This window comes from Rhipicephalus sanguineus, chromosome 3 (genome assembly GCF_013339695.2).
Source record: "Rhipicephalus sanguineus isolate Rsan-2018 chromosome 3, BIME_Rsan_1.4, whole genome shotgun sequence".
Taxonomy (NCBI): domain Eukaryota; kingdom Metazoa; phylum Arthropoda; class Arachnida; order Ixodida; family Ixodidae; genus Rhipicephalus; species Rhipicephalus sanguineus.
Genome location: NC_051178.1, coordinates 102,105,018 through 102,124,900, shown reverse-complemented (window position 1 = coordinate 102,124,900; position 19,883 = coordinate 102,105,018). Strand labels below are relative to the sequence as shown.

Sequence of the window (19,883 nt, the reverse complement as noted above, 5' to 3'; positions counted from 1 at the left end):
CTCACAATCGAAGCAAAAAGATAGTTGTCTTGAATACTGTTCTTCTCTCGGCCAGTCACCTTCGAATTCTAGAAACTCCTCTGAATTTATAGCTACTTTAAGACGTTTTCTCGCTGTGATGTAACGTTATTGTGCCAGCTGTGGCAGTTACAAAGGTCGATTTGTTCCTTACTGGGACGGCTGAACACAGCAAAGGGTGGTGCCTACGTGGGCATGCGACTGCTCCTCCTCTTCTTCAATGTAGTAGCTCTCCTCGTAATGTTGTCAGCAACCACAACTATGATTAAAGAGCGCGCGCTATCAGAGATTCACACAGTTAATTAACAGATATTTATACTGTAGTGCAGGGTTCCCTGTTCACGCAACATAAGAGTTGACATTGCATAAATGGTCCCCAAGCCGAAATGTACATACAGTAGATGTTCGGCACTTGCAAAAGAGGTCTCTCTTGAGTATCGCCCTCTAAAAACAACAGTCATGTAATGGCCTAGTAGTCAAGGCACTCCCATTCGTTCCGGGGAGAACCAGGCTCAAACCCCGACCCTGGAAAAAAAGAAATTATTTCGTTTTCTTTATCATTTCTTTGGTGCGCGCCAGCTGTGGGCGAGGATACAATACATTCAGTCGGTAAATGGAGTACGTGGGAATTTAAGGGCTATTCAGTTCAAATTTGATGCTCAATGAATCGGTATTCGCAGTATTAGAATAATAATTAAATGTGCGAGGGGACAAATGATAGGAATGGTTGTAAGACTGGCGAAATGGATTAGGCGCTGAGTTGAGACGGGCGCAATCTCATCGTCTGTTGCTGTTAGCTGTTAGAAGGGCACTACAATCCATCCATAACAGCTGTTAGCTGTTAGGAGGACACTATAATCCATACGGAGATGCCTATAGCTGTTACGCTTCGCCTTTTTCTTCGCAGTCGATGCAGTGATGCTCCCCCGCCCTCCTCCGAAAGCTTTCTTCACCTCTTGTTTTGCACTGTCTCCGTGATCGGCCCACCTTTTACTAGGCGACGATTTCATATGATGACATCGTCAGGTAGTAGTAGTAGTAGTAGTAGTAGTAGTAGTAGTAGTAGTAGTAGTAGTAGTAGTAGTAGTAGTAGTAGTAGTAGTAGAAAAACTTTATTAGATGCGAAGCAGCAATCCGGTGGTGGTGTGCGGCGTGACCACCCTTACCGCGCATGCGCAAGGCCTCTCCACACACCTCCCCTCTACTCCCCCTCTCCACGTGCACTACACACGTAGGTAACGGCTCATTCTCCTCCTCCAGCTACGGATGAAACACGGGCTTGACATGCCGAAAAGCAACGGCAGCGTCGGCAAGCAAGCCCCGCCGTACGCAAGGCCGACGTCGAAACCAAGCGTCAGCGTCGACCCAACGCGTCGGCTGCGGACAGACGACGCGAGTCCAACGCCCGTGCAGAACGCCTCGCTAGACAACTTCAACGCCCGGGTTTCGACGGTGCCGACGCCCGGTTCCAGCGCGAATTCCTCGACCGGAGCTTCGGGCACAGCTGAAACGTGTGCGACCGACTTTGGTTCGATAACAATCTGACCGAGGTCGGTAGCATGCGCAACGAACGCCAACAGAACGCGATCGTGCAAGTGCTCCGGCTTCGCATCTCCTCATGATCCCATTTAGCGGGAGATGGTGTGATTTTTAATGTACAGAAACCAGACAGGCTTGAACCCCAGTGCCCCGCAGTGAATATGGGGGTGAAAAGCGTAGTGTGTCTGCCATGGGGTGGGTGCCCCTATTTCAAGGCCCCACTGGCACGAGCCATCCGTTGAGCTGTTTGGATCAGTTATAAAATTTGGCGATCTGTGAAGTCATCACGTGGTGATGATTTTTTTGCATCACTTTTGTTGACGCCGCCGATGCCGGCGCCGAAGGTCAATTTTCGCGTTCGGTGAGGCATCTAAGGCTTCCGCCTTAAAAACATGAGTAGTGCCTCGACCGAATTTTGTGCCGAAAGTGGTCGGTCGTTGAAAAAGATCAGCGTTGTTGCGAGCACAGCTGCAAAGAAGACACTCGATAATTTCCTCGCTGCCGTATCGGAAGGAAAGATAGTTGCATTATATGTTCCTGCACACTTTGTGCTAGACTGGTAGCCTGGTACACAATATGCAGAACATTTTCAAGAGAGAAGAGCAACATTACGCTGTATCGGAGAACAGCGCTCGCACTTATGGAATTCGTACAGAAACGCAGGTCATATGTAAGCTTACTGTGTTCCGCTTAAGGGTATAGTTTTAGTTTTGATGCATCTTATTTTTCCTGATGACAGCCGTTACTTGCGGCTGTTTATCGGTCTTGCAATGGTGTCCGCGCAAAGCGGATTGCCTTCCCCACAACAGGAGAGCCGGTAAGGGAAAGCCCCCCTTCTGCACTTCCCTTGCGGCAAACGCTGGAAAGCGTATGTAAATGATCGCGGCATGAGCGAACGGAATAAATTCCGCACGACTCGATAAAGGGCAGTGTGATGCTAGAAAAAAAAAGGTCAAGAGCGCTTTTGTCCAGCGCGAGGAAGACGCATCGCGTATCAGTGTTTATTCTGAGCACGTCCATTCGGTTAGTTCCTGTTTTTTTTTTACTTCTTTATATACATCTTTCTTTTTTTTTTTCAATGATATGGCTGGTTCGCAATGTCGTGAAGATTTTTTCCGGGTACAGAGGCTAAGTTGTCGTGATGAATAACAATGTAACGCCATTCGATTATTAGTTTTGCTCACGTTATTCACTCTGGACTTAGCCAGGACTAGGTTTACCAAGAATTAGCCTACCGGACTCAGTTCTGATCTCTTTCTTTCTTTCTTTCTTTCTTTCTTTCTTTCTTTCTTTCTTTCTTTCTTTCTTTCTTTCTTTCTTTCTTTCTTTCTTTCTTTCTTTCTTTCTTTCTTTCTTTCTTCATTTATTTATTTAGTCATTTATTTATTTAGTTATTTATTTATTTTAGTGGCTGCCTTTCATCGAGAAAATATAACGGTCATGCAGTGCACGTCAAATAATGCGGCGCTTTCTATATTGTGCTGCTTTCAATGAGTGTGCCCTTTTAAACACTGATGACCTTTTTCCATTTAGTTATATGACTTCAGATTCCATCCAAGGACGACTGTGGTTCAGGTGTGTTCGTCGCGATATATTCGTCTTAAGGGCAATGACAGTTTTCAGATACCCTATTGTTTCAAAATTGCGCCACGCGGACAAATGTGCTACAATGTACGCGCAGTGCGATGTCATTCACAAAAATAAAGATAAGAAAGACTGCACTGTATTGAACGCCCTAGCTGTCGTATACCAGCTGTCCCAGCTATCACTCGCCTGCCTCTAATATCGTATTTTTTAACCCTCGGCTGAAGATAGCCGGGACACCCGGTAAATATACACACAAAAAAAAAATAAAACATGGGAAGGTAGGCTACGTTAGAGCTAGCTATCCCAGTAACATGATAGTAGTATTGCAGAAACACGCAAAAACAAGAAAAACTAGAACGAACAAAAAAAAATACGTAAAGGGAAATGAGGAATGAGCAGGCTCTAAGGGCACAGTACAGTACATACACCCTATCCAGCCTCACAGAAACCTACAATACTCTCGCACAAGAAACACATTCAGAATTTTTAACAGCGTATCTGTTTAAGCCGAGCATCGGTCCGTGACGGGTGAAGAGAAATGATCATCATCATGAACCGGCATGCGCTCTCTTCATCGTCTTCTTCCTCTTGTGCTTCGCTCCTGGAACAAGTGCGCCGACTTGTTCGCCTTGGCCTGCAGTAACTCTGATGGGTGAGAGAACGAGTACAGAGAGAGAGAGAGAGAAAGAGAGAAAGCGATAGAAAGAAAGAGAGAAATTCTTGGCGAAGAAATTTTCTGACGAGGCGGGATTCGGTAACCACTCGGCTATCCAGGCACGCTAAGCAGAGCACAACATACCCTTGTACAGTATAGTGTATCAAGGGGTTGGGAAAGGGAAGTGAAGGCGAGGATGAGAGGTGTGAGGGTGATGAGAAGGGGAGATAGTAAAAAGAAAGAGACAGAAATATGTAGACAAAAAGAGAAAGAGATAGAAAGAAAGATGAAGCGGGAAATAGAGAGAGGGAGAGAAAGGGAAGGACAAAAGAAGATAGAAGGAGCGAGAAATAGAAAGGAATATATATAGGGAGCGAAAGAAAGAAATAGAAATAAACATAGACAAGAAAGGCGTAGGAAAAATAGAGAAGAGAGAAAAAGACCGAAAGAGATGAAGAAAGAAAGAGAAAAATAGAGAAAAACAAATATGGGCGCCAAGCTCTGCACGTCCTTCGGGCTTGGCGCCACTAGAGCGATGCCGCCTCAGTTTTTCTCTTTGCTCTCACCATGAGCCAACCGAACCAGCTGCCCATAAGCATCACCGAATGTAGTATGAAGGTTCCGTGTTTAGTGCCTAAATTGCCAAAAACTTCTTAGGTTTCGTCTCGGGCAGCTCTTGCTATTTATAGTCTCCCAATGGATACGCGAATGCTCAGTGTTAGAGTGCCGTCTCATTCCAGACACCTGGAACATCTACGTACCAGCTCATCAACAAGATGCAGACATGCGAAAGTATTTGTTGTATTTCGTTCTTGACGGCAACCACTACGTGCCTCTTACGTCTCCTATGCATAAGTCGCCGTCGTGCATTCATTTTGCGGATGAAAGTCTTTGCAATAAATTGCAAGATTTTTTTTTCATACATATATGTCGTTTTTAATTGAATCCATTCTATCCTCCTCCCTGAAATCTGCGTCGAGACTGGCAGTGACACCAAAAACATGTTTAAATATGCACGGAGTGAATGATGATGAGTGGGCGAAGCTGCGGAGGTTCATCGGTAAACCGTGAATCTTCCGTGAATTCTGCCCAGTACATCATCACCGACGTGAGATCGGGCGCGTTTATACTAAAGGTTCGATGAGAGTTATGACGACTTGCAGCTCACTTTAATTTTACATGCACGCTGTGAATTTTCATTGTTTAGAAAACCATTGTTTTAGAAAACACCTGGCGTCTTTCGTTAAGCAGCTGGCGTCTTTTCGTTTTGCTTTAGAAACATCTGGCGTTCTTTCGTTTTGCTTTTAGAAAACATCTGGCGTCTTTCGTTGGTTTATTTGATCAATCAACGGCGTTTTGAACAAAATTTTTATTGTTTAATCACGCACAGGAGAAATCTCACCAGGCACTACCTTGGAGGTAAACAATGGCTGCTAATGGGAATGAGAGACAGAAGAAGTCGGCTTTTAGCTAACACTTACACTTCTACTTCTACTAACGTTTCCTACTGGAACATGCCAATGGCTGCTAATGGGGAATGAGAGACAGAAGAATTCGGCTTTTAGTTAACGCGCACGCTGCGAATTTTTTATTGTTCAACAACGCACAGGAAAAATCTCCCACCGGCACCACCTTGGAGGTCAAGATCTGGTACTAGCGTTACGACTGGTTACGCACTACTACGACTACGACTACAAGGGACGAACGGGTGCCGCCTTAAGGAGCTTCGCCCCTAAAATATTACAAGTTCCCGATGCCTCTTGACGTTGCATCAACGCCATGACCTATCCGAACATTTCATAGAAAACGTTCTAATTTCTATAGGCTATATTCATGAGATAGTGAGGCCGCGGAATAATGAATTGGTGTATCGAGACATTCATTCATTCATTCATTCATTCATTCATTCGGCGTCGGAAAACACAATGTGGTTAGGCCTTTCGGAGAGTACTTCGCGCCACAACATCATCAAATCTGTCTTTTTTCTTCGAACCTAATCCGCATCGACGCATTTTATCGCGTTCCTGACAGGAAAGTATCAGAAAAATAGTGCCGACAAAAATGTTTACGGGTACGTTGTCGCGTGTCTGAAATAATAATAATAATCAATCAATCAATCAATCAATCAATCAATCAATCAATCAATCAATCAATCAATCAATCAATCAATCATTTATTTAACGTGCCCAGGAACAACCGTGAGGTCTTTGTGCAGGCGCACGCAAAAAAAAAATCAATAAAAATAAACAATACAATACAGACAGTCTTCAGAAATAAAAAGAGGAAAAACACGTAGACAAAGAGAAATGAACACAAAAGGGGAGGAGTAAAATAAGACAGTATGAGAAATATTGGAGGGGAATAAAAAATTAGATTGCACATATACAACTATGCGGAAAGACGGAGAAGGGAAGACTTTGTACATTGTGCCATACTATGTCAAAACAGTGCAAAGCTCGGATAAAAACAATGATTGTGGACTATGAAAAACGTCAAGATCAAGAAAATTAATATTATAAAGACTTTGTATTCTGTGAACGGTAGAGTGTTGGAAGAAGCAGGCGGGTACATGAAACGGTCTGTTCTCTCTGGTTAACTTACGCGGAATTCGAAAATTAACACAATTGAGAAGTACAGGGCAGGATATGATACCGTGGACTAGCTTGTAGAGAAATAAGAGATCAGAACGATTTCGTCGGCAGTGAAGTGATGGCAGTGATAATGATTCAGCAGTACTTGAACGAGATCCAGAGTCATTTTTAGCAAAGCGATGGTTATATATGCTGAGGAATTTTTTCTGGACTCGTTCAATGGTGTTACCGCTGGATTGAGCAATGCCATTCCATATCACGGACGCATACTCAAGTTGCGGAAGACATATTGCCGTGTACAATTTGTGTAGGGCCATGGGAGACCTGAATTCTCGAGATATTCTACAAACACATCCGAGAGAACGAAGGCCCCGCATAGCAGCACGCTTAACGTGAGAAGAAAAGTTTAACGCGCTGTCAACAACAACACCAAGATCACTGATTTCATAAACCTTGCATAACGGCACAGAATTGACAAAGTATTGAAATGACACGCTAGATGTTTTGCGAGTGATAGACATGAATTTTGTCTTTGAGGTATTTAGAGAAAGGTTATTGCCGTTGCACCATTCGGAAAAAGAACACAAATCTGACTACAGCAAGCGACAGTCGTTAACTGAATGAATTTCCTTAAATATCTTGATGCCATCGGCATACAAGAGGAAAGAAGAATTACGAATGGCAAAAGAAACATCATTAACGTAAATTAAAAATAGGAGTGGGCCTAATACCGAACCTTGAGGGACCCCACTAGTCACTTTATACAAAGAAGAGGTTTGGCCATTTACGGCAACATAACAAGATCTATTGAGCAGATAGCTGTGCAAGAGATTCACAATCGACAAGTCAACGTCAAAGTTCGCAAGTTTAACCATAATCAGTGTGTGGCTGACTACGTCAAAAGCCTTGCTCAGGTCACAGTAGATTACGTCAACCTGTCCTCTCTGAGAAATAGGTGTGGAGATCTGCGTCATGAAACTAGCAAGATTTGTGGTAGTTGAGCGGCCAGCAAGAAAACCATGTTGATTTGGAATCAATGAGTTTTTCACACTAAAAGACAATATTTTGTGAAGAGCCAGTTCGAAGATCTTTGATGTGGCACATAGTAGAGAAATCGGGCGATAATTAGAAACATCTGTCTTAGAGCCCGACTTAAATACTGGGAAAACACGAGCAGTTTTCCACATGCTAGGAAATGTGGAAATGTCCAGGCAGTTATTAAATATCGTAGTCAGTACTGGGACAAATATAGTACCATATGCTTTTAGTATGGCGGAGGGGATGCCATCTGGGCCACATGATAAGGATGGTTTTAAGCGCTTAATGCATTCGCTGATAAGATTTTCATCCAGCGACAAAGCACTGGATGAGCTAACTGCCTTGGGCTGTTGTCTGATATCAGTGCTGGAGTCTGAGGCCTTATAAACGGATGAGAAATGTGTGGCAAAACAGTCAGCGACGGCATGCACTTCTACCCCATTTGAGTCTAGTAGTCTGAAGGACTCTCCGCTTTTGCTAGACCGTTTACGTACATACTTCCAAAACTCAGCCGGCCTGTCAGAGGCGCTTTTTTCTAAGAATTCAATGTACGAACTATGATCCCGTTTATATAGGCGTTTAGAGAGAGTTCGAAAAAAGCTGAACTCTTCCTTCCACTCGCTGGATAGTAATAATAATAATAATAATAATAATAATAATAATAATAATAATAATAATAATAATAATAATAATAATAATAATAATAATAATAATAAATAACACATTCCATATAGCACGCAAAATTCGGGCTCTGTAGAAACGAAGACAGCTGAAACTTTTATTGAAACGATGAAATAATTAATTATTTAATGAATTGATTAAATACTTATCATTTACGAATATCATTTGCGAAAGTCTAACTAATCAAAGACACCCGCTATGTTGCTTTCTACGGAGCCCCAGTCTGCGTCTTAATTCACTATTAAGTAGGTATAAATAACTGCATAAAATAACACACCAGCTGACAATGGTGCCTTACGTTAATCTATTTTCAATGTAATTGTCTCTTCTAGAAACACATTGTTACGTGTAACTGTTCCGTACTAGCTGAAGGTCACGGGGTCGATGCCCGCACTTCTTGCCAGAGAAAGTTAACGTGCAGCCCAGAAAAACGTCAGGGGTATATTTACAACGCTAACGCTCATAATGACGCCAAAATATCGCGATCGACGAGCGAGTTGCGGCGTGAGTTCGTCTTCGCTGCCGCTTACATTCCATGCAGCCACACTGAGACCGCGGCTTCATTTGCGGCTGTTCCCAATTAATATTTATGAATCGTTTGCGTCAGTGTTGCCATTTCAGCGAGTACGTAGGCAGACTAAGCAACAGTGTCTCCTTCTTCAGAAGCAACACTTTTTGTATTTAGCAACAGGCTAATATTTTTCTTTTTCTTTTTAATTTAGCCAGGTGAGAGTACGATGCGAGACGCATTCGTAGCTACTTCGAGGTCAAGAAAGACACCCTGAAAATGACTTTCCAGAACTCAATTTATTACCCAAGAGAGAGACAGAGAGAGAGAAAATGCAGAACAAAGGCTAGCATGCATCATTCACTGCACAACGCTAGACACGGACGAAGAGGAAACAGAAACAGCATCAAAAGGGCTAGGATGTTAACCACTTGGGATGTAAGAGTTGGCATGTTGGTAAAGATCTCTATGAAAGAATTAGCACACTAAATAAACACAAGGCAAGAAGAGATTGGAAGAAGCGATGTTAAACACGTTGCACCTATAGTGTGCCGTCGGGAAAGCAGGCGCAACGGGAATTAGGAAAGGAAGCAAGAAAGGAAGAACACGGTCACAGGAAAACGGTCACAGGACTTGGCTGTTCTTAGAAAATGGAGCAGCGCATTTATTATGGCCCGCAGCACAGCTGACGGTCGCGGCCATGATGCCAGTACCTTTTGTTCAGTGAGTGTATATCTTCTAATTAGTCCGAAGTAGCATGCAGAGCTTGCATTTCGTCGAAAAGAAGGGCGGCATACGAGGATATTGTTGGATGCAATGCGATCCATGCGACAACATCGACAATCTTGACGAAAATGCTGAGTGTTTTGTGCAATGCGCCAAGGAAGCACGCCGGCTGGCTCGCGTGAACATCAAGAAAAACACAAGGCATCGACACACAACCTCCGCCAAAGACCAGTCCAATACCGACCGGGTGACCCGATGTTAGTTCGGACCCCCGTCAGCCCCAAAGGTCTTTCTGAAAAACTTCTCAGTATTTCGGCCCACAAAGTGCTTCGGCGAATGAGCGGAGTCAATTATGAAGTTCTTCCGGACGGAAGCCAACCACCACGACGTCGACGGCCAAGACCCGATATTGTGCAAGTGGTGTGGTTTAACCACGCCACACACACTTAGGGTTTTCGAAACATTGTAGTTTTATGTTTAACGTAAACCAGGCCCGTAGCAGGGAATTTTTTTTCGGGGGGGGGGGGGCACTTGCTGAAAACCTTGACTATTTGAGAAAACACGTATTTTCATCATTTATTTTTGGCAAAAACGCCTACTTCTCCCAAAATTCGGGGGGGGGGCACCTAGCGCCCCCCCCCCCCACCCCCCACCCACCGGCTACGGGCCTGACGTAAACGCTTCGTATAGCATCGAGGCGATGCTCTTTCGGAATGAGGAGTTATGCCACGCGCTTAAGCCGCCTGCGAGAAAGAAGCAGACGAAAGCGCAGTAGTTCACGCGCCAGTGCCTCGGTCTTTGGCTATGCGGCACTGACCCCTTTTGGGACTCGGGCCTCAACGCTTTCATTTTTCAGATATCGCCTTTCTTTTGAACGTGACAATATGTTTTATGGTTTTGTCGCAATAATTCAGTAGCTACACTTTCGAAATTATTTAAATCGGCTCATATCTCATAGAGGCAAACGCTAGAGTCTCTCATTTATATTTTTATGTCGATTCTAGAGATGGCACTTGGAGATATCATTTCAATAATATTAATAATATTGTTGAGTTTTTACGTTCCAATACCATGATATGATTATCAAGGGCGCCGTAGTGGAGGGCTCCGGCAACTTCGACCACCTTGGTTCCTCTAACGTGCCCCTATATCACGGGCATCTGGCATTTCGTCGCAATCGAAATACGGCCGCCGCGGCCGGGATTCGATCCCGCGAACTCCGTGTCAGCAGTAGAGCACCATAACCACTATACCATAGCGGCGGGTTGATGGCATTTCGAAGTGATGTAAATGAGAGCTCGCGTGCACATGCGTTGCGTTAGGTTTGTCTTGACGACATGCCTTTTTACGGTACAGGTGTGCTGTTTGCAGTCGAGTAGCACTCAAACAGGGCCGCTTATTTGCACGTTTTGACTGCACGGCGCACGTGTTCGCCGAGCCGGTGGCCTTTTCACGCATTATGGAGTGCCGCCGAACGCGTTTTGCTCAGGTCGATTGTCTCGTCTTTCTGTTGTTTATTCGGCTGGTGTCGGTCACACTAAGTCGTCTTTTTGTTTTTCAGGTGCACTGGTATCCACTGAAACATTTATTGTTCCGACGGTGCGACTTCTGAGGTATGGTGATCACACACCACGTGAAGATAGCATTTATATATACAATGATAAGGTGCCGCTTTAATATAATGCTGGCTTCTGTCGAGAGAGTTGATACATACATACATACATACATACATACATACATACATACATACATACATACATACATACATACATACATACATACATACATACATACATACATACATACATACATACATACATACATACATACATACATACATACATACATACATACATACATACATACATACATACACGAGGAGTTCTGTATGTATGTACACTTATGTGGATGCAGTACATATGCGTCCAAGTGCGATGCGAGTCATAATATGCAGCAAAGGGCACTACGTGCTTCAATTCAATTTTATAGACTGCGAGAATGGCTGTCATAGCTTCATGCCGCACATGGCCGAACACGCAGATGTCAGCGAGGCTTAAAAATTGGGGGCCGCTTAAGCTTCGCCTTTAAGAGTTGAACGCGATAGCGATATCCTGCCCCTGGTGCGCACTTCGAACACTACGAGTGTTTAACAGAATGCGCGCACTAAGGTGTGTGCCTTATGTAATGGGTAGCATGATTTAAACAAGAATTGTTTTCGAATTGCGATGCACCCACTACGTGGTCTTAAGGGAATACGCGCAGTAATGTGCGTGCCTTTTGTAATGGGTGGCTGTCTTTAAACCACCAAGTCGTTATGATATTGACATGGTGTGACGCCCGATGGCAATGTACGCTTGTACCACGCAATATTACTGCGATATTACATCTCCTAACGTGACACCTGTATACAGGACGCGTATTTTTGGGAAGCATCAAAGTTACTTTCAGTGCAGCTCCAAGCAGAGGCGTGGCTGTGTGGTAGAACACCTGCTTGCCACGCAGACGGCCTGGGTTCGGCCTGGGACCCAACATTTTTATTATTTATTTTATTTGCAGCTTTTTCGATTTTTCGGTCACGGACAAGATGATGATTTTTCGCTCACAACCAACGGTGCCGACGCCGACGGCGGAATTTCTGCGATACGAGCTCTTTAACGCTATCGCGTTAATAAAGGTTCATGACGTAAGATAATACTCCATAAGGGTAAATGCGTGGGCTTGTTGGTAGTGGGTAATTTCTTAAGCTTTTTTTGTAGCGCGACCATGGACATGGACACCCGAAAGACACGAACACACAGCACTAAGAACCTTCCATAAATCGCTCTGTTTCTGGAGAGGGGGGGGGGGGCGTTGTCATTAAACAAACGGTTTACTGCAATCAGAGAACATTATGGTATGTCATAATTCGGTAATTATACGTCGACATCCACATGAACTTTATGCGCCGATGATCATCAGTGATTTATCACGACCTTATGATCGACTGATAATCAGTGAGTAGTCGTTGTGCGGCTTGTGTCAGACATGGGTGAGACCGCATTATTGCAGCCACAAAATCCATGAAATTTTAAGCCACATCAGGACGCAAGTACAAGCGACAAAAATACCAAAGAAAATGAATTCCAAATACCGCAAAGGCCGGAGGCAACCTGGAGCCAAACAACTCGTCAAAAGCTTCGGAAACAGTCAAGAAGTGCTACATAAACGGACGCCGCTCGGACTGTCATAGGATATGTCATAGTAGCAGTTTGCAACACGCAACGGAAAAGAGCCGACATAATGGTTTCAGGAAACACCGAATGCACAGCCACTGCCGAAGCCTCAGCAATCGTGGTGGCAATCAGACATATATCGACGGCGGCGGGCAATCAGCACAGCTTATCTCTGACTAACAAAATAACTAATATTTGGACCAGTTGTATTCTGTTAAACATTGAGTACACTCAATATGTCTGACTGACAAGCAGCGTGGTGAATGTATGCGTACTAGGCAGATTGCCACGAATCGCGCTAAGGATATTAGGCGACGCACTCCTATACCTGGCGACAACTTTCCGTGGCAGCACAGCCAAGGCTACGGAGCCGAAGCACTCACTTTTTTACTGCGCTTCTGCATGTACTCCGCGAACGCTAACTTTTGTAGACTACGTAGCATAAAAAAAACATAAAATCAAAAGATATAGGTATTATGTTCAAGATTGTATACATTGTAAGTAAGAAAGCTTACCCCATGACTGATTTTCGTTTTTGGCTGTTTATAGTTTTCTGGTGTCCATTTCCCGTTTTCCTGCTCCTCTAAACAAAGATGGCGTCGCTCGGTTGAAGCAGGTTCACATCGAAGCTTGTAAACGAGCATGAGCGCGTGTTTGTGGTGATCTGTATTCATCGACCAGAAAGAATCGAAGACAGCGCTGCGTTGTGAATTATTTTGTTGCCTGCATAAACAATCACCGAGAAAGGAGCTGTGTGCAAGTGATACCATAAGCGCAAGTGGGTCTCTCATCGCGATAGCCACGCTGAAGGTGACGCCGGCGACCTGCCGGTCAACATGCATGCAAGACCACATGCTTGAAAGCGATTGGGAACTGTACGTAAAAGAAGTGACCCATTTCATAAATTGCGTTGCATACATGGTCGGCATTTTAGTTCCCTGATTTTGCTGATGCAGCCACGCTGAAGATCGCGTGCTGTAACACCGTGCCCGTCGGCGTCTCCGGCGGGAGCTGTTCTTTGCGCTTTGCGATGAGAGAACGATTTAAGATGAGAAAATTACCAGTTCAAAGCTTCGCCCGCGCAACAGACGCGTTCATGCCTATAATGCTGCTGACAGCGGTCTTTTCACTGAGCAAGGACAGCGTTGCTGACCACGGCGGGTGGAGCGCGTTTCACCCGCGTGGAAGTATAAGCGTGAGACGCCCGTTCCCGACCGGTCGTGGCCAAGGTATCTGCAGTCCGCCGATGCCTTCGCGTTCCCTGAAGAAATAACGTGAGCGTTTCCAGAAGGTTACTGCGTCTGCAAAAGTAGGAAAACGACGATACCGACTCTGTATGCACCGAAATTTAGGAAATGGTTTGTCTTTGTGTAGGATTTCCAATTGGGCAGTTACAGCTAGGCCGTGCCCCTTTTTCCTTTCAAAAATACAACCGACCGCTTCAATAAAGCTGCTTCCTGCGTTCCTTATGAAGAATATTCCATTGCTTTCAAAAACAATGTAAACATTACTATATGGTGCTCGATTTGCTCGCGGACTTGAACCGCTAGCAGATTAGCGTTATGTAGTGTTAGTTTAGACGAGCTCAGAAATAATTTCAGTATTTGTTCCTTTACTGCTGCATTCATAAGTATATCAAAGCTTGCCGTAGCTTTCGCTTAAAGCTATACTTAACCATCCTAAATAGCGCTATTTCACAAATAACGTCATAATCCATGGATGTACATATAAAACGCGAATGTTGGATGCGCTTGCGAAACCAAAACCGAAATCGCCTGCGAACGGACTACTTGGCGAAGTAACACATGTGCAGAAGCTCCGCCCACGTAGCCTTGGCTGTGCTGCCACAGAAAGTTGTCGCCAGGTGTAGAAGAACATGGATCATATCGTGTCCAGAACACAAAGGCATCCCAGGCAACGAGAGGGCGCACTCCCTAGCTCGAGAACTTGCAAACCGAGCTGAAATCAACAGCCCGCCCCCTCCCCTCCCCCCGCATCGGCAGCTGGGTGTAGCAGAAGCTCGCGCGTACTGAAGACAAACGCACACCTATCCCCACTGGGAAAGGGTCCACCACATGAATACTACACTACACGCCGGCGCTTGTACATGGTGTGGTGCATGGCCATCACTGCCACATGTTGCGCAGCAACACCACAGGAGGCAGGCCCGTAGCCAGTGGAGGGGGGGGAGGGGGCTAGGGGACCGGGCCCCTCTAAACTTTGATGAAGATGGGTGTTTTACCAAAACTAAATAATAAAGATAGGTGTTTTTTTTTAACTGTCAAAGTATTGAGCAAGTGCGCCCCCCCACCGAAAAATATTCCTGGCTACGGGCCTGACAGGAGGTAAGCTCGCCAATGTTGCTTATTACAGTAAGGGGCACCCACTGTGCGAGATTGGCCAAGAATTCGGTGGTTTTATAAACTGAAATAAAAGTTATAAATTGGCAAGTTATACAATATAGTTTTCAAATTAAATATGAAATTTAAGTGCCTCTTTAGGCTAAGATCAAACTGACGAGGTTGCGCGCATGTTGGCAAACGCGTGACTAGCCCGCTGTTCACGGCGCCCCCCATCGAAGCTAACGCTATGAGCCAGTTTCTAATTCTGACGCACAGCGTGTGTTCTCGAGTGAACTTGACAAAAACAGAGATCCTCAACAAAATGAAGCTAGACTGGTCATCTTCACCAGATGTCCCTACTTGAAGCTGGACCACCATTATGGTGACTACTAAACATTTTCGGCCCGCGACTTCACGCACGATCCGTTTCTTCGATTAATGTTCCTACTGACTGGTTGGCTGCAATGTTCCAATCTTACTCTGTGCCTGAGAATCAATCTATCTATTCTACATAGACTACATGAAAGCGCACGTAATTTATAATTTGTTCATTTATTTGCAGCTTGGTATATGGCTTGAAGACCAAGCAAGAGGAGCAAAAAACTGTGCTCTTATTTCGCTTTTCTTGCTGATTCAAAATGATATTCATTTTTCAAAAATAAAAAACACTTTTCATAATACCGCTTTTCTACCATTTGGCTACAAATTTGGCGATAAGATTAAATAGCATGGCTACTGTGGCTACTTTTAACTTGAGTTCTGGGTACTTTTCGAATCTACCCTACGGCAACCCTGACTTTTTGAGAGATGTTGGTTCTCCTTATCCTGTTTTCCGATGAAGCGTCAATACGGTGTCATCTCTATATGTAATAATAATATCTGGGGTTTAACGTCCCAAAACAACGATATGATTATGAGAGACGCCGTAGTGGAGGGCTCCGGAAATTTCGACCACCTGGGGTTCTTTAACGTGCACCTAAATCTAAGTACACGGGCCTCAAATCTCTATATGTATCTGCTGCAGTGGTTATTGCGTACAAATGTAAGCGTCCTCCAGTAGCACAGCAGCTTAAAGTCTGACGTGCGACGTTCTATACGTCTCATAAAACAGCGGACATGTATCGTTTTTCTTCGTGTTTTCATCGCACTGTAATCTGTGCAAGGACTCACATTGTGTACTCGTAGAAGGATTGCTGCAACCTGCAAATCAGACATCTTTTGCAGAGTACTGAGCCGTCAGTATAATGCGGCACCGAACTTCACATCATCCAGATGTGTGCTCGTGTGCAAAGTATACTAAGAGCAACAGAGGAGTGTATAGCTTCGTCTTGTATACTTGACATTGTCGCAGTGATATAATTTGTAAAGAATGATTCCGTTGCGATAAAAAAATCACGCCATATCCACGGCAATGAATGATGATAAGTGGGCGAAGCTCGAGAGAAGGAGATCATCGGTAAACCGTAACTCTCCCGCGAAAGTTAGCTCATTACATCATTAGAAAGACGTAAGACTGTGCGTATTATACAAAATCAACCAGGGGCGTAGCCAGAAATTTTTTTCGGGGGGGGTTCAACCATACTTTATGTATGTTCGTGCGTGCGTTTGTATGTGCGCGTGTATATATACGCAAGCAAAATTGAAAAATTTCGGGGGGGTTTGAACCCCCCCCAACCCCCCCCCCTTGGCTACGCCCCTGAAATCAACTTTTATTTTGTTCTTGTTCGTTTGTTGTTTCGTTTCTTCGTTTGTTCTTTTCATTTCGTCGTCGTCATGGCGGCTGGATTGCGAGGTCCCTTCATTATGACGGCTTCATGGTCCGTGAAATGAAGCGAGAGAGGTTCTTGTACTGGCTGCAGTGAGAAGTTTGCAAACACTAAGTCTATGCACGTCCCTCGGATCGTGGTAGGTTGCATATGGATACATCTGAGTGCGTATTTGGAAAGCATATGCTGCACGATCCAGTCATTGGCAATGAGGTCCACGTTGAAGTCCCCAACCAGCACAAACGGACGGTTCTTGTACTTGTTGTCGTAGTCACGTAACACAGCGTCTATAAACGACTTGACGTCCCCGATAGACAGGTTGGGTGCGAGGTACACGGTCATGACGGCGACTAGCAGATGACGACTGAATGGGTGGACCGGTTTTTCGACGCGTGGTGGTGATTCCGGGCTCGATTGTCGGCTCCGCGATGGAGTGCCAAGCATGAAGCTTACCCCGCACCTCCACCAGTGTAACGACGAGGGATTGACGAGGACACGGAGCACGACAAACAAACACGCTTTATCGATCAGAGAAAGAACTTCAACGTCTTCTTCGTCCCTGCGCTGGGCCAAGAACACTCGCGCTGCTTCGTTGCCATCACCACTGGCACATACGCGAGGCATAGGCGGTCACGTACGAGCTAGGAGGGACAGACCCACGGCTTCAGGAGCTTCGCCCCTAAAAGGCGCTCAGTATGGAACAGGCTGTTCGTCGCAAGGATGCTATATAAGGCTGCAAGATAATGGTCCGCCGACTTGTCGGATATGAATGTAGAAACGTGGACGAGTTGGTTGTATAGTATGCGATGGTGGTGTGGTTTGCTTGTGATAGACTTAGGACAGGAAAGATGCGAGCGCGAAGTGCCCCTTGCGTTCTCTCTGTCTGCACGTATTTTGTGTACTGCGAGGAATTACCGCACTAATCTGTGATTCGATTAGGCCTGCGAGCCCTGTAAGCTTTTTCATGACCGTTTAGGAGAGGATTTGTAGATGGCCGGCAGTCTGCATCTATCACTCACACAGCGTCGCGGTATACAGACGCAGTAAATAATACACAAGCCATGCTCTGACTCCACTACAAAGCACGCTAACGATGTTTGCGAAATTGTAGAGCTTCGCCTTCGAGCGTTTGACGTGGGGCGTCAATGCGTCAGGAGCCTGCCTCACTTGCGACAATCGGGACTTGCAGTATTTACATGTATACAAGTGCACCTGCAGCGTTAAACATAAATACACAACGTAAGACGTCACGTAGGAATAAGGCGACAGTATACGGCACTCGTCAGGTGACAGTTCAAAAATACGGAGCATGAGGAACATCTCTCCCGAGTTTATAACTTGAACAACTGCCATACAATTTCGCACGCATCCTGCGTTATGTTCGTGAGGAATATGTTACGCACTAACTTTCTAATAAAATTTTAGAAGGACTGAAGGTAACGTGAAAACACACCAAAAGTATTAAAAGGACATACCGATGCCATCCCCGTAAAGCGACATGTCTACGGCATTCGGCATACATTTGTCGAGGCCAATGGTACCGTCGTTTAACTATGTCGAACCTAAAAGCCCGTTTTGGGAAACACCACACCCAATAAAGCATTGTGTGGTGTGTACACATAACATATAACCTGTGCGCCTCCGGTGTGGTTACACGTCCAGATGTACACGTGTGACCGCTTACAGCGCGTGGTTTAGCGATCAGCCGACTGACACAGAGTGTGTCAGCTGTCTGAAGTTTACAGCATCACTTGATAAACAGCCAAGTTTATCGCGGAGTTCCCAACGTGACAGCGCTTCAAGTTTCAACATCTTGACATCCGGAGATCAAGAAACCTGTCAGTTGGTTCTAATAACGGCAAAGACAGCTTACTCGACCGATTATGGTTATCATGGTGTATATTAACATAATTTCATAGATTCGAAGCTTTGTCACGCGCAGGATATGAGCATATTGTACCATTTTTGTAGCCTTGTTTTTGTGTGTATCTCAAGATATAAATGCCAACCTTCTTTATATGGAAGGGGGCGGAGTGAGCACTCAGGCATTGTTTTGTATGTGTATACGTGTTAGTGAACTAAATAAGCAGCAGAACTTTATGATTCCATTTTCTCGCTTGAATAACCATTAGTGCTTATTTTTTAGTAAGGTACTGATGTGTGCAAGATTTCATGCCTTCATTCAATGAATATGCTTAATTTGCCGGAGAAGAAATATTAAGCGTGGCGCAAAAATTACGATTTGCTGCTCTTTTAACCGGGGCATGCGGGAACGCAGCGAATTCAGTTACCACGATGCCGCAAGATCAGAAGTTCTAAAGGATGCCAGTATACCTTGCACTTCGTAGGAATTGGTCACAATTTCAGCACAATCATTCAGTGATTTAGAAGGACCCTCGTTACAAACATAGCCTACATGTCACACTGTCACGGACCTCCACAAAATCCAGGGGCCGATTTCACAAAATTCCTCTTTCGTAAGTGCGTCTTCAGACTGGTCATCCGGCTTCGCTAATGATATGTCCCACATCGTGATTGGCTGAAATGTTCTCGTACGAAAAGTTTGGTAGTAAAACGTCTTTGTGAATACGGGCCCAGAACACTAACGCTCCACCCGGTGGTCCACCAAGTTATTCGCTCGCAGACAGATTACGAACATCAGATTAAACAGAAAATCAAAACAAGTCCAACTCTTCCTCACGCACATGACGGAACATAAAACGCGCGGACTGCGTGAGCCGACGGAGCACTTGTAACGGTCGCTTACCTTTTCCGTTGCGAGCTGAGGCGATTCTTTAGCGCTGTCACCCGTAGCCACATCCTGTGCCAAGAGTCGGCGGCCAAAGTCGGGACACCGCGTCGTCGCGCCGGTAAAACGGCCAAACCAAAGGACGGCACTCGCGATAACACCTTGCACGCACTGACCAAGAGCTTCGTGTGCGCTGGTTACGCGTCCAGAGGGTGTGTATCGAGCGATCCTGTTAAGATGCGAGTCCGGTAGCTGGGAACCGGTAGTACCAGCGGCGGCGTCGGCAAATGACGTCCAGGCATCAGCAGCAACAGCAGCAGAAGCGAATGCCGCCGCGTCTTCTGAAGATACGTGAGCGATGAGCGAAATGCGAGTTCTGCGCCCCTCGCTCGCACGGGGAAATCGGTTTCGCGTTGCGAATAGACACCCCAGGCGGCGGCGGCGGCAGCTAGGCGATGCCCGCAGCGCAGA

At 45.3% G+C, this 19,883-nt stretch overlaps 1 protein-coding gene across 1 annotated transcript in view; it reads right to left on the bottom strand.

Moving 5' to 3' along the window:
• Positions 1 to 19,665, bottom strand: part of LOC119386869 (serine/threonine-protein kinase OSR1) — a 239,262-nt gene extending 219,597 nt beyond the window's left edge. The window contains exon 1 of the mRNA XM_037654138.2: positions 19,431 to 19,665. Coding sequence (XP_037510066.1) covers positions 19,431 to 19,483 — 53 coding nt within the window. The 5' untranslated portion in view covers positions 19,484 to 19,665. The remainder of the gene's footprint in view (positions 1 to 19,430) is intronic.
• Between the last annotated feature and the right edge of the window lie 218 nt (positions 19,666 to 19,883).